A 15,930-nucleotide genomic window follows, 5' to 3' on the forward strand; every position below is an offset into this window, starting at 1 on the left:
ACATATTTCTGGTATTCTTCCCATAGTGTTCTTAGATCCGCGATCAATTCACGCTACGTTACAAATGGATCGCAACGCCGACTCATAAATTCCCAACATTCTATCCCCGAACACAACTCCAAATTCACGTTAATAAACCTGCTTCAGAGAAACAGCACCGCTAATTCCCATAGCGGACTCTTGGACCTCCTCTTCACCAACGATCTCAATATCTTATAGTGGACTATTAAAATGTCTTACTCGTGTGCTTTACTTAACTTCCCAACTTAGAACTTAATTTCCCAATTAACTTCTCTTTCGTTACTACACCTCTTCCAGTCTGTTATCTCATTAGCGACGAAGAGTCCAGGTTTGTGTCTTCTAGGAATTTAATTGTAGCGAGTTAACTGTGCTTCGAATTTTCTGCATTTGTAGACGATTGCATTTCCTTAATTAGGCAATTTTTAAAAATTAGCAGAATTTAAAATCTTATACTTTACGAAATTGGGTAATTTTTTATTTCGTTGCAACAGTTCCTTACAGTTCCGTCCCGGTTTATTGCACCCTTCTGATGTGCTTTCGAAGGACCAGCCAACTCCTAAGTTGGGAACTGTTGTTTATTTCGGTCAGTGTCTACTCTTGTTTCCTCGGAGTTTTCTGGTGTCCTGTCTTCACTCCTTTCCGAAGGAAACGGCGCTCCTTCCGCGGTGCCCCTTCCTTCCTCTAACTGCACGCTGATTGGGCAATTTGGGAAAATTCCTAAATCGGTGACATCGCAACACCCTTCTCCTGCGCCCTCAACGCGCGTTACATTGGAGCCGGGGTGGCGATGTCTGGTAGCAGCGGGGAACTTCCGCCAGGTTCGACCCTTTGGAAGGCCCTTTTTCATGGCAAGGCACTTGGCTATTGAGAATTTCCAACTGTGGAGTTGTAAACCGAACTTTCTCTCGCCAGGATATTTTTTACAATTTAGGTCAAAATCCTAATCTCAAAAACAGCCTCTTTCCCACGTTCGTGCCACAAATCGTCGCGCTCAACAACCGTCGATATTTTGTACACGATAGCAATCACATAGAATACTGTTCCATTTTCTTAATTAGGTAAATTTTTTAATCTAAAATTAATTGCATTCGTACAGAATGTAATCGACGACTTAATTATTTAAATAATTTCGTCTGCTCTCTGTATACGCTATTTCACATAAAAACAGACTTCACACCCACGAAAACGAATAAAAATTGGGAAAGATCGATAGGACGTGTGATCGAAGGATCGCAGGAATTTATCAGAAGCCTCGATCCTTGGAACAGCACAAGCGTAGGATCGGTGGTCCGAGCGATCTCGAAGGCGTAGAATTTGCACGTGGCGTGTAGATCGGTATTTTTTCGGCGGGACAACAGGAATCGGCCGCAGAAGAATCCCGAGACTCGTTGGGTTCTCGTAGTTGTTTGCGAGCCGAGTTCGAACTCGGTTGACCGGTCGGACGAGCCGGATTGGCCTTGCTCGAACACCTCGCGCTCTAAGCCTTCATCATCGTCCTTAACTTCACTCCTCCTCCACCTTCTCCGTCTCTTCTTCTTTGTTATCCTTGCCTCGTCTATATGTATGTGTAACAAAGAGACAACCAGTCATCCCTGTCACACGATTGTCATTCGATAAATCGGTATTTACCTCTCGGGGAAACTTTCTCAATTAACCCCTCAACGTGTCATTTCTCTCGCTTAGTGCGAGTCTGAATGTCAGTCGTTCAGTGTTTTAGTAAGAAAAGGTAGTCTGTTGTAGATTGATTACACTTAGTGATGTTCAGTTTTAGAAATTCAGACGAAAGTTTCGATTATATTTTCCTTAATAATATTACTATTTTTTTCGTATCTTGGTCAGAATTTCTGCCACGAGACTCACTTGTTACAGGTTAAAGGGTTAATCTTTTTTTGCATGAAAATTTCAAATCGCAGTGAATTCAAATATCAAGTCCTCCTTTATCCTGAAGTTACTGATTAATTATTGTTAAAGATTTCTTGTGAAAAAAGTTACTTTCGATTATTCAGTAGAGTGGAAAATTTGAAATGGCAGTGAATTTTCTGTGAGAAAATTTGAAGTCCTCTTTCGTCCTGAAGTTAATAATTAATTATTCTATGTAATTTCGAAATATACACTACCGGCCAAATGTTTGGAATCACTGCGCATTGCAAGTTGCACAAAAATTCCTCAAAAACGTTAGCATTTATAATAATTTGCCAACGAATTTTTTATTGTTCAAATCAATCGAAATGAGATAAAGTGCTGTTGATCTCCACAACATCGATTTCAAATCAATAAAGACTCAGTAGCAGATTCAATATTGATATAAATTGGCAGGTGATTCCAAACTTTCGGCCGGTAGTGTAGATCGAAATACAGATTTCTTGTGATAACAGAGATTTCCTGTGAAAATTGATTCAGCAGGGTGAATCTTTTTAAAATTTCAAGTAGCACTGAATTTTCTGCAAGCAAGTATCAAGCTTTATTTGTCACAGAGTTAATAATTAATTATCGTTAACGATTTCTTGTGAAGAAACTTACTTTTCGACTATCAAGCAGGATGAATCCTTTTTCACGTCAAAATTTCAAACAGCACTGAAATTTCCACAAGAATATTTAATTTTCTCTTTCATCTCATCCTGAAGTTAACAATTAATTATTCTATATAATGTAAATATAAATAAACATAGATTTCTTGTGAAAAAACTTACTTTTCGATTATTCAATAGGATGAATCTCTTCTTTTTGCACCAAATTTCAAATAGCGCTGAAATTTCCATAACGAAGTATCAAGCCTTATTTCACCCTGAAGTTACCAATTAACTGTTAACCCTCTATGGGCCGAATATGTTTCTTGACTGTAGAAGAATTTATGTAACGTAAAATTAGCAAATACCGACCTATAAATACAGAATAACAGTGAATTCAGCAGTTTCGACAATTTTATCATAGCGAATACATATTGTAACTTTGAAGTAACAACGGTTATCAAGAAAGTTACTGGTTAATAAGGAGACATTGTACAACAAGACGTTTATGCCATTTTGTGGAAGAAAGTTCAATTATTTAATAAAATATCGATATATTAATATGTGACTTGAAAGTTACACGGGCCCATAGAGGGTTAAAGAAAGGGTTGAAACAGCCCTAAATTTTCACCGGTTCCGAAAAATCGTTTCCAAAAAGGCGCACCGTGGCCGGTTGTGAAAAGAGCAAAAGCAGAGAGAGGAGCCGGAGAGCGAAGAATCCGAACTCTTCCAGGTTCTTCTTCCTCCTCGGACCGGTATCACGACGCAGCGCGGAGAGGAGGCGAGGAGAGAGGAGACAGGAGAAACGGCAGGATACTCGATTCCCTTCGCGGCTGGGAGATGCTAGGGGCAAGTCGCTTTGTCCAGGAACCGGTCGACGTGCCTACCAGGAGGCAGACACGCATCGATCCACCAATCGCAGCGCCTCGAGCGCCATGCACCCAACGCGAGACTGCCAAACCTTCCACGAAAGATTTTCTCGCGGTGAAAATAGAATAGGGGAAATCGAAACGCGACGAGGAAGTGGAAATTCCCGGCCGCACCTGGTTCAGGAAGTCCAACTTTTACCTTTCTTATCGTTCGTTCTCACCTGTCTATGCGCCATTTGCTGTTCCTTCTGAGAACGAGTTTCCAGACCTTTAAATTGTGGCTCGTGGTGCTCGGTGTTTGGTGAATTGGAAGGATTTTTTTGGGAATTTTGGGTTTTAAATGCAAAATTTGTCTCTTGGGAGTTTGAAGATTCTGAAGTTGACTTTTTATTTTATATAGTGCTGCATTGTTTTGGAAGAAATTTGTATTAACTTTCAATGGCGTGTGTAGTTACATGGGGTAAATTTTGGGAGAAATTAATTTTTGTCGAGGAAATAGCCACTTTGACATGAATTAGGTATTAGTGAAGTTGGAATAATTTTCATCTCACCTTTTGGAGAATAATATACTCTTCTAATTGATACCAAAGATTCCACGGTATTCTTTCAGAATAATTCGTTATATTTTATCTTACCGATACTTTGAGAAATATTTCTTCTGTGACAATATTTCCATCAAAAAGTAAAGCAGTAAAGCAAATTTCTTTTAATTACTACTTCAATCTCTTGTTTCATTTTAATTTCAAAAATTTCCCAAAGTCAAATTAAAAGCGTCTTCCAAGAGACACGCGTAACAGAATTCTTCTCATCGCTCGCCTATATTTATTTCACCAAGCCTAAACGCCAAATTAATCGAAAAAACTGCACGAATCCCTTTCACAGAGGCAGAATTTCGCCAGACGAAAATTCCCCGACGGAATATCAGCGCGTTCGTAAAAGGAAATCGCGACGATTCAAGCCTGTTCCAAAGATCCAACGGATAGTTACAACCCTCTGAAAGCGTGTCTGAAAAGGTCAGCTCGTCAAAGGGTCGCATCGCGACTCTGAACCATCCTTCTCTTCTTCCCTCTTTCCCCTCGAATCTCTCGTTAATTCAGAACGCGGAAAACCCCGCCGCGTTACTCTGTTTCCGATTAACATTCTCGCCGGTCGATCACGCTGCGAGGAAACATCCCTTCTCTCGCTTCAAGCATCGGAAAAACGCCCTCCCGATTCTAAGAGTTCGTTCGAAAGTTGCGTGAAGTTGTGTCAAAGGTTCTGAGACAAAGTTTCGAATATTTCCGCGGAAACCTTTGACCACCAGATCTGCTTCTGGATGTTCTTTTCACCAGCGAAGGTTCTCAGCTTCGCTTCGGATTCTCCCTTTCTTCGACGCGAATTCTCTCGGTTTTTGGTGTAAAGTGAAAGTTCCTTTTTTTCAAAAAGAAGAACTATCTTTGAAACGCGTATAAATATTGTAGTATCGGGGCCTCCATACCCAAATAGGAAACCTCGAAGGGAGAATAGAGGGGGAGTGGTAGGCAGAAGGTCCCGGGTTCGATTCCCGTTTGGGTCCCTCAATATTTTTCCCTAGGTTCCTACAAATGGGGGCTCAGCCGGGATGGAGGCATCTACGGCTACCCGAAGCCAGGAGCTGTGCGATGAAGAACATGTCGAGAGTTTGCACGTCTCCCAAATTGGGTCGTTTCGGCTGTGTGCCACTTTGTGGGGGAGTGTGCCCGAAAGTGTTAAGTTGTTGAACTTAGGTCATTCGAGGGCGAAAGTCAGTTCAGGATGGCTGAGTGTAGTATCGGGGCCTCCGTACCCAAAAATAGGAAACCTCGAAGGGAGAATAGAGAGGGAGTGAAAAAAGCCGAAGGTCCCGGGTTCGATTCCCGTTGGGTCCCTCGATATTTTTCCCTAGGTTCCTACAAATGGGGGCTCAGCCGGGATGGAGGCATCTACGGCTACACGAAGCCAGGAGCTGTGCGATGAAGAACATGTCGAGAGTTTGTACGTCTCCCAAATTGGGTCGTTTCGGCTGTGTACCACTGTGTGGGAGAGTGTGCCCGAAAGTGTTGAGTTGTTGAACTTAGGTCATTCGAGGGTGAAAGTCAGTTCAGGATGGCCGAGTGTAGTATCGGGACCTCCGTACCCAAAAATAGGAAACCTCGAAGGGAGAATAGAGAGGGAGTGAAAAAAGCCGAAGGTCCCGGGTTCGATTCCCGTTGGTCCCTCAATATTTTTCCCTAGGTTCCTACAATATATATACATTAAAGTTCACGAGAATCCTGTGTGCAGTTTTGCCTTTTCTCTCGGACACCCGGTACGCAGTAGATAGAATAACGAATCCGTTAGCTCTGATTTTCTTTTAATCCAAGATCAAAGGGTTAACGAGTCGGATTTATATTACTGGAAATCAAGCTCTTTCTCACTTTAGAGGCGGCCTGGATCAAAGAGCCTGGTAACGATCGTTTCGAGACGGAAACCGAGTGAAAATTAATGTTGAAAATATAAAAGAGCTGAAGGGAGGTCGGAAATGGTAGTTGGAGGGTTTGAATTTACGCGAAACAAAAAAAAGAAGGGAGTATGACATATATATATGTACGAGAGGGAAAATATTGCGGTTTCGATAAGCTTTATTTGTTGCTGCGCTGAAAAACTGCCGGATGAAAACGAAAACTCAGCTGGAGCTGTTGGATAAGGGTTGGTTTCGCGGGAAGGGGTGAATAGCGATTGAAAGTTGCGGAGTCAAAGGTCCCGGGAAGAATTGGGACCTGCGGACCAGTTTGTTTCGGGGAAATCGTCGAGATAAATGTGGTTTTGCGGGGAAGAATGAATAGAGGGTTGAAATAACGAGTGTCGCGATTATTTAACCCTTTCGCCTCTTTTTTTCTTTGGTGGTTGCGTATGTCGGAATTGGTCCAAGTATGGACAGTGTACGATTCTTAGTTTTATTTAAATTCGAAGGGAAATTGAAATTGCTAATTTTGGCGAACGATAACTTGTGAATCTTTAATTCATTTCTATTGTTCCGGCGTTGAGTCGGTCGAAAGCTTGGAGCTGCTGTGCGTTGCAAGTTGGGAGAAGAGAGAATTTTTGAGAACTTTCGACGAACTTTTTGTTGCTTAAATGGTGAGTTGGAAGAAGATACGAAGAGTCCGAGTAAAAATAGAAGAGTGACAAAATTAGAGGGAAAATTTCACGTTATTAATTTTTGCCTAATAGTGTCCTTCTTTTACAATTATATTTCGCTATTAACACACTGCTTCAGATTCAATTCTTCTCACAAAAAATCAATTTTTAACTATCTTCAAAATATGAAATTTCAGAGACGTCAAAAATGAAATGGACGAAGAGCGCAGCATTGCTAAATAATTATCAATAATTAAAACAAACACACTACTCTAATATAAATTCAGTCGACGAAGAGTATAGCGTTACTAAATAATGAATAAATAATTAAAACACGCTCTAATATCAGTTCTAACGGTCTCTAAAACTGGAAACTTCAGAAACGTGAAAAATTCAATCGACGAAGAGAGCACAGAATACTTAACCTGCTAACAGATAATCGTAATCAACTTGAATCGCGAGACTGGACTGAAAAAATACCGACGAAACTTTTCTACCAAAATCACAGCGCGATATTTCACCTGACTGACAATTTGACAAGTGGCGAAGCTAAAAAATCTCGGGGAAATTAGTGGAAATATACGAAATATTTCCGAGAAGGTTGTAAGAGGCAAAATTCGAGCGGTGTTATTGCTCCAGATAATCGTGCTATCTCGTGGTGCGATCTCTGGATAACGCAAATATTTGTCCAGCCTGGTAATATTGATAATCTATGCTAATTGGACAGCGCCGGTAGCCGCGTTTAGGTTCGCGCGACGCGGCCATTCCGAGTTAATCGATTAACTACTGGCCAGCCGGTGTTATTAGAATAACGTGGACGTCCATCGAGCTCGCGCGACATCCTTAACCGAGGTTTGATATCCGTGAAACGGGGCTACGGCCTCCTCCTTCGATGCATTTCATACAGATCTAATTTAAGCGCGGTTCGTTACGCAAATTATCCTCGCGTTGATCATTCTGAATCACCGCGGGGCGAATTACTCGCGAATTTTTTCGAGGTAATTGGCGGGGTGAGTCGAAGAATTTTATTTGGATTTGGTTTAGGGAAGAATCTTTCACTTTGCACGAATGAAAGTGTACTTTGTGGGTTCGAAGTTTGGGAGCACTGTGCGTTGCAAGTTGGATAGGAATTTTGGGGAATGAAATTGGCGAGTTTTAGAGACTTTTGAGGATTGTTTTTTTACTCTGATCTTAGTAGGAGAAGAAAATTATTGTCGAGGCGTGCGAAAGATTGGAAATTAGGATGAATTGCGAATTTGTAAAGGAATCGATCACTGGTGGATTCACTTTGGAGATTAGAAAGAGTTATAATACGTTAACTAAGTGAAATTTGAATATTCTGAGAATTTAATACTCTGAAATTTGTATATTTTGGAATTTTCATATTCTGAAATTTGTATATTCTATAATTTCAATATTTTGAAATTTTCATATTCAGAATATTTCGTAATTTTATAAATCAGAATTCGAGGCTTTAAAGGCACCGTAGGATGATCTAAAGTACCTGACGCCAAACGGGACATCCCCAACTTGGTCTATCAAAGTAACATCTAACCTCCCAATGATTTCACTAACCACCAAAGAATCCCACCTAATCAGACACTCCCTATCACCCTCCCGATCTCATCGAAAGTGCCATTGGCAGAAACAACAGAATCTCCGAATGAAAATGAAATCTGGTGTATCACCTTTCGCGATCTCTCCTCAGCAGATCTTCACCGAAGACCGAGAGAAGAATCGAACCTTTCACCGAGAACTGTCTATCAATCTCCCGTTAAAATCGGTCTCGCCAAACTGATCGATCATCCTGTTACACCTTTCCGATACTGTTCGATCGTTTTCGTGTGGGCGTTCCTCGCGAGGGGATGATTGCACGTAGATCGCTTTATTAAGCGGCGTTAAGCAAACTCGATCGCAGTCACCGATAATCCCGCCCTTTTACAACGATAATGACACGTTAATTTCCTATCGCGATCCACCGTGATAATTGGCCGGCTGGTTAAACGATCGTAGATCGTACGATTATACTGTGTGCAGTGTGATTCCATTCTGTGCGTATGGAAGTTGAAACGACTGAAGAAAATCGTATGCGTACGTGTGTGTGGATATATTCGAAGAGGAATAAAAGATTCGTCGTCGACTTTGTACCCGACGAGATCGTTTTTGTACCTCTCGATTATCGTTAATCTCCGACGAGAACAGAGATAGATCGGCGAGATCATTCGACGACCGGTTGTTAAAGGGAGAAAGAAAGAATTTTTTTTTTTCTTTGGTTTTCGGCTTGTTCTTCGTTTTCTTCCTTTTTCTGCTCGGTTGGAAGATTGATAGGGACGCGGTTAAAAGTGTTTCGATGGCACTCGATCGATGCACTCGCGGTGAAAAGCGAGCCGGGAGGAAATCGCGATGGAGCCGCAAACGCGATTAAATCGCGGCCGAGCCGCGCGAATTCTAAATAATGCGCTGAAAGAGCGGCACCGCGATCAGCCCTTCCCGCACAGGCGATCGATGCCAAGCCCGGAAAATCCTGTTTCCTACCAAATTCTCTGGAGGGGTTTTTTCAGCTCTTTTTTGTGGATTTTCGTTGCTAAACTAGCGTGAATTTTGAGGTGCTTCTGTGGGAAAGGGGATGTTTCGGGATGGATCGTTATTGTTCGAAAAAATTGTATTTTTATTTCTAGACTCTAGTGAAGAAGATTTTAACCCTTTTGCTTCCGCTGTAAGTCTCTTGTGTATCGTTGCAATAGAAATGTCACGATGGAAAGTGGAAGATACTTTACTAAGAAAATTCTAATCGCTGGATTTTTAGAGAAATTTAGACGAAATCTTCATACTAGCTAGAAATTCTCTACATCCAACGATATCTCTGGCAAGGTTCTTCACTCGCGCATCTAATCGTCCCAAATTGGTCCATGGAACCAAGAGGGTTAACGTCAAATTTTAAAAATATCACGAAAAGATAACATCTAAGTTCGTCGTCATACAAAATTTCTATTATTCCTATTATGACATTAACCCTCTACTGTCGAGACACCGTTTTTGGGACGTAAAGCCCGACATAGAGTCTACGAAACTCCTGAACTTCCACTTAGTTCATACATAAATATAGAACATTTCTCACAACTATTCTTACCAATTTACCTTTATCACACATTTCCCTAAAGAACATTATAGGACAGAGTGGTTGATTGTGTTAATTTCATTTTAATACAATAACATTGAGCTCTAAAAAGAACGGAAGAAAACAAGAAAGATAGTTCGTATAAATCTGTCAGAGCACACGAAGAGTGTCAATTTTTCCTCGAAAGATCTCCGATTCGAAGAACAATCTATTCCCTCCACCTGCCTCCAAGCTGTCTAAAAATGACTTTATCTCTGACGAATCCACGTCCTTCGAAATTTCGTTTTTACACACGACGACGAGCAAGGAGAGACAGAGAGAGCGAGAGAGAAGGCCAGAGGAGAATGAAATAGTATAATGGCGGAATGAGGTCGACTGGTAGGTTGGAATGCAGGTAGAGGCTGGCTGCGAACCTGGTGTGGTATGCAAGTCGACTGGTCCGGCTGGCTTCGGCTTGGAACACCTAAGCGCAGCCTTTAGCCGACGTTCCACGCTTTCGAGCTGTCTCTCTTTTGAAACACGATCGATGGCCCGCTTCGAGCGCGATATTTCCAAGTAGGAAACACGCGTCCAACCCGGAGACCAGCCAACGCTCTCACGGGCGACCGGATATTTTCGCGAGAATCCACTTCGAGGACGCGGGATCAGCGCAAACTCAACCTTGCGACCTGTTTCGCCTTGCCTCCAGATCCATTGATTTATCGAGAAACGCTTTTTCCGCCGTGGACGGATTAAAATTCGGGAGAAATTGGGTTACACGGGAATTTCATTGTTGGAAATATTCGTATAGTGTATTAGGCTGCTTAGGCTGCTGAGCGTTAGAAATTTCTAGGAATTTTCGTGTCAACTTTGCACAATTCTTAACCCTCTCCTAATTTATCCATATTTGCGAGACGAGAATGGTCCACGTAGCAGCTAATAGTGACAGAAATTCCGCGAAATTTCGAAGAATTCTGACTGCGCATTGCGAAAAAAAGGCAGAAGATTCGTTGGCGAAACAGAAGAGACACTTGTCGTTCGAACACTTTCGAGCGTTCAACATTGACAGGCGATACCTGGGATTCGACAACAGCGTCAAACGCGATCACGAAGAATTGAATCAGCCCCCGGAGCTGCTTCGGAAAAAGAAAAACAAAAAGAAGAGAGAAAGAGAGGAAAAGGTAAAAATAAACCGCACGACTCTCTCCACGTTCGACGCTTTTCACTCCGTTTCATCGGTCGACGAACGTCGAGAGAAAAGCGATCATCGAACGCCGACTACGGCTAATCGCTCGTCAGACCTATCTCCGGCCAATTCTCCTTCCGTTTTCTAAACAATCCCTGCAGTTTCAACTACCTTTCCCTTCCCTTTCTCGCTCCTCGCCCAGGAATGTTGTAACAATGCAGTTGTTAGTTCTGATTCACTTCTGTCGTTTTTCAGATAAACGAGAAATAATGGAATGATGGATAATCTATGGAAGAGTGAAGAATACTTAATTATTGTAGGAATGTAGATAACAAATTTCAGACCACTGTGCATTGCATCAGTGATTTAAGAGACCCCAAAATTAAATAAAGCGCCGCTGATCCCAGCAATATTAATTTCAGCTCCACAAAAAATTGGAAGCAGATTTAATATAAGGTGGATGCAAACTTTGCAAATTTTGAAAATTCACAAAATATCCCAATTTTCAAATTTTCTCAGATTTCACAAAATAACGAATCTTTTCTTAGAGACCCACGTAACACATTAATCTGCAATAATTTTCTACTCGCAACACGTTAGAGACACTGAAAATCCCCCGGCTGCAGTTATCACAAAAATAATACGCTATCTGAAACGATAAAACCGGAGTATCTACATCAATAAAGACAGATACAACGTTCCTCTCTGCTCGTTGAAGAGTCTCGATGCATAGAGGAAGCGAGAAGGGCGAGGGAAAAGCGTGCAGGATGGCCCGGTTCGATGCAAGCAAGCTACCCCCTTCACTTCCGGCCTGGTCGAACGGTTCGGCCATCGTTCGAGTCGCGTAAAAACTTTTCGAGTGGTTTTTATCGCGAAACTTGCTCCCTGGTTCTCCACCCTTTCTTCGTGGCGTGGCTTGTCGATCGAGCAATCCTCTGCTCCTCCCTTTCTCTTATTCGTGAAATTACCGTGGAGAAGTTATACGCCACAGGGGTCGATAAGTTTCTTGCAGAACGAAGGGGTGCTGGTGATTACCGTGACTCGCGTAATTGCCGAACTTCGTCGTCCCTGTTTTGCGGAGACCTCGCGACTCTTTCTCGGAGAGAGCTTGGTCCGGATTAAACGGATAAGTTTGATTCATTTTTGAGCTTGGAGCAGCGATGAATGTGACGCGAGGTATTGAGAGAAGATCGAAAGTTAGTATTTAATATGTAGTCATTTTTGTATTGTAATTGGTAGAGCGAAAGAGTAAGAAGATTGCTAAGATTTAGTTCTATAATAATTTCTTCGAGGAAGCAGAGATTTATTTTTTCAACACACATTTGTTTCCTTATTCTAAATCCTGAAAGAAAGTGAGTGAATTAATATGGAGAGTAGTATCAGAGTATTGCGGAAGAACGTTTGAAGTTTTGGAAAGAATAGACACCACCGTTGAGAGACTTGGAAGAATAGTAGAGAGAAGAGACCTTAGAATTTGGAAAGAGAGAGAGAGACCTCAGAATTTGGAAAGAACAGATTAGACACAGAGAGAAATTCAAGCCCCGAATTAATTTATCAAACCAGAGAAAAAACGGTCACCCATCCCATCTAACGTCGCGGACGAGTGTATCTTTACTTCGAATATCGACTCGACTTGGACCCAACGTCCCTGCCAACGAGCCCCACAAGTACAACCTTCTCATAATCTATTTAAAGGAATCAAGTGATGAGAATACCGAAACTTACTCTACAAAGTAAGAATTTTCCAATAGAAACTCATAAAATACATTTTACCGATAAAAAAAATTCTCCAACACACACACAGCTAATAAAAATTCCCATCTTTAATAATTCAACGTACATCTAAATTCTGTAATAATCAACACGATACAGATTCCAGTAGAATTTCCATACACACTTCGCCGCCATTCGAAGATTACAAAACGAATCTTCGTACACGCCCTCGAGCATAATTATTTTTCTTCGTGCATCTTCCAACAATTTTCATCCGTTGAACGTCCCCTGGAGTGAATACGAAGAAAAATGCACCCCTCTCAGCCCCAGACACACAATTAATCGAAGAAACCGCGTAACGAAGCGCACGTGGACCCCGGCCACTTTTATATCCGCGGTTCCATTAACAAAAAGTGGATGCCTCTGGTAACGCGAGCTTCCGTTCGCCATTGTCCGCGGCCGGTGGCGGCTTAACTTTCTGAAGAAGTTTCACCCCGTCGAGCCGGGGCCAAGCGCTGTAAATTACCCCGGCAGGTTTATTAAGGCCAGCTACTTTCGTCATGCCTCGACGTCATCGGACTCTCGATTCTTTCCCTCCCTTTTTCTCTCTTGCTGCCGTTTCTTTCTCTCACTTTCTCTATTGCACTTCTTTTCTCTACCCTACGTTTTGCCCCTTCTACTTTCCTCCTTTTTCCCTTCATTTCGACGGATTAACTTGTTCGAGGCCGACGAAAGAATCCATTAAGCCGACGGATCGAGAACGAGAGTAGCCTGATTGCCAAGGTTTCCGTTACCGCGGACGCTGCGTTCAGATCGACGTCTCTTGATCTAGCGTCTGTTTTATTTTTCGGGAAAAATATTGATTGGGTTTGTTACTTTTTGGTGGGAGAGATCCTCAAGGGCGCTGAGTTTCCGTCGATCCAACATTCCTGCGATTTTATTTCTTTTTTTTTTTAGAGGAAAAATATTGATTCCCTTTTCTTCTTTTTTGGAGGGAAAACGTCCTCGCGGACGCTAAATTTCGATAGATCCAGCGTCCCACTATTTTAGTTTTTAGGGAAAAGATCGACCCCTTTTCCTTCGTTTTGCGTTAAATTGGAAGATTCCAAAATGAGTGACTATGTTTAAATAAATAAAAGTAGAAAAGTGACAGAAACAATCACGACAGAGAGATTAAAACGGAATGAACGCTAAACCGTCCGGTATTCTTCGCGTTCGAAATTACCCTCGTCGATCTACCATTTCGCTCCACCTTTTAACTACCATTTTCTCACCTTTTTCCCATCGCATTAACAACCCTGTTCTAACGAACGATCTCTCCTTCGTGTAACGAGCCTTTTCCTCGATCGCAAAGGAGGAAGGAGTAAACGAAGGGAGTGAACCGGTCTCTCGGAACTCGAGACTCGTTCGAATTGATTCTAGCGCGTGTACTCTCGCGATTAGCTCGGTGTACGATCGTGTTGCTTTTATTTACCGGGTGAACACGGGAAGTTAATATTCGTCTGGTTAAGCTTATCTAGAGGGCATCGACAAGCGTGTAAACGACGTCGTGAGAGAATCAGCTGATAATCGAGAGAAAGAGAGAGAGGACTGGTTTCAGTCTTTAATTTCATTTAACATTTGATGATTGTTACGTTCATGTTACGTATATTCCTTAACGAGACCACGAACAGATACGTGATCACCGAGCTGCTGCAGAGCGATCTGCACAAGATCATCGTCAGCCCTCAGCATCTCAGCCCCGACCACATCAAGGTCTTCCTGTACCAGATCCTTCGAGGTGAGTGAAAATATTCTATCACTTTTTTTCTTCAATATTCTTACAGGTGTGTAATAGTGCTAAACAGCTTAAATTGTGACTTATATTTAGAAGTGAAAATGATAATTTACCTACATTTAGGCGTGGTTTTCTTCTTTCGCCTAAGATATGAATTTTGAGCTAAAGTGGTGATTTTAGGTTACTTTTTATTTTATTTTCTTTGGTTAGATTTTATTTAGGCTTCGCTTTCTTTTTTCGAGTAAGATATGAATTTTAATGAATCGAAGTAGCGATGTTGGATATTGGAAAAATTATTGTATTGATATTTAAAAATTTAATAGAGATAGAGAAAAGTATAGTATAATAGAGAATAGAGAAAAATTTAATTTAGATAGATTCAGCGTAGAATTTCATAGTAATCTCGTAATAAAGAAATTAGTTACTCTTCATTCTTTGAGAGCCAATTGATCTATGTAGAGGGGTTATTTATAGGGGTGGAGAAATATGTTGAGAATGTATAATGTCCTTTTTGTTTGCGCGGAGCCTTTGTACCTGTGTCAGTTGAGGTTGGAAATTGATCGAGGTGTGGGACACGGTTGCAGTAGCAAGATAATAACTTCTACATCGTTGAACGGTGATTTTTAAGCAACAAGATACTTTTATTTCACTGTTCATCTTTCAAACTTGAATGCACACGTTGTTGCAGTCTCTATTCTCGAATGCAACATCGAAGAAAGCACTATTTCGAATGCAAAACATTGTTTCAAGCGTTACTTTTGAATGCAACATTGCTTGAAGCGTTATATTTGGACGCAAACATTGTTGGAATCTCTATTTCTGATTGCAACATTATTAGAAGCGTTATTTCAAACGCAAATATTACGACAAGCACTACGCTTGAATGTAACATTGTTACAAGCGTCATTCTCACTTGTAACATTGTTAACTCGTATTAGATTCAAACGCACATTGTGGCAAACGTGTTATCGGTTTTGCAACTTTGTTGCCGAAAGTCGCTCCCGAAACTTGCACATTGTTGCAAACGCGTTACAGGTTTGCAACTTTGTTGCCGAAAGTCGCTCTCGAAAATTGCACATTGTTGCAAACGTGTTCTGGGTTTGCAACTTTGTTGTCGCGAAAATTTGCACATTGTTGCACGACGCGCCTTTTTGCAACAATGTGCAATTTTCGGGAGCGACTTTTGGCAACAAAGTTGCAAACCCAGATCGTGTTTGCAACAATGTGCAATTTTCGGGAGCGATTCGCAGCAACAACGTTGCATAACGGAGAGATCGTGCTTGCAACTTTGTTGCCGAAAATCGCTCCCGAAAATTGCACAATGTTGCAAACGTGTTCTGGGTTGTTTGCAACTATGTTGCCCATGAAAATTGCACATTGTTGCAAACCGGCGCGTTTTGCAACTTTGTATTTTTTTTCGGGTGCGACTCCCGGAAACAAAGTTGCAAGCGCGAACTCTCCTTTTGCAACTTTGTTGTCGCGAACCGCTCCCGAAAATTGCACAATGTTGCAAACGCGTTATCGGTTTGCAACTTTGTTGCCGAAAGCATCTCCCGAAAATTGCACATTGTTGCAAAACCGGCCGTCGTGCAACAATGTGCAATTTTCGTAGGCAACAAAGTTGCAAACCCAGAACGCGTTTGCAA

General features: G+C 41.7%; 1 protein-coding gene across 1 annotated transcript in view; it reads left to right on the forward strand.

Moving 5' to 3' along the window:
* The window catches only part of LOC108570825 (serine/threonine-protein kinase NLK), a 102,798-nt gene that overhangs the window by 32,533 nt on the left and 54,335 nt on the right, over positions 1-15,930 (forward strand). The window contains exon 5 of the mRNA XM_017932747.1: positions 14,181-14,287. Coding sequence (XP_017788236.1) covers positions 14,181-14,287 — 107 coding nt within the window. The remainder of the gene's footprint in view (positions 1-14,180; positions 14,288-15,930) is intronic.

The sequence above is a fragment of the Habropoda laboriosa genome, unplaced genomic scaffold (genome assembly GCF_001263275.1).
Source record: "Habropoda laboriosa isolate 0110345459 unplaced genomic scaffold, ASM126327v1 scaffold15, whole genome shotgun sequence".
NCBI lineage: Eukaryota > Metazoa > Arthropoda > Insecta > Hymenoptera > Apidae > Habropoda > Habropoda laboriosa.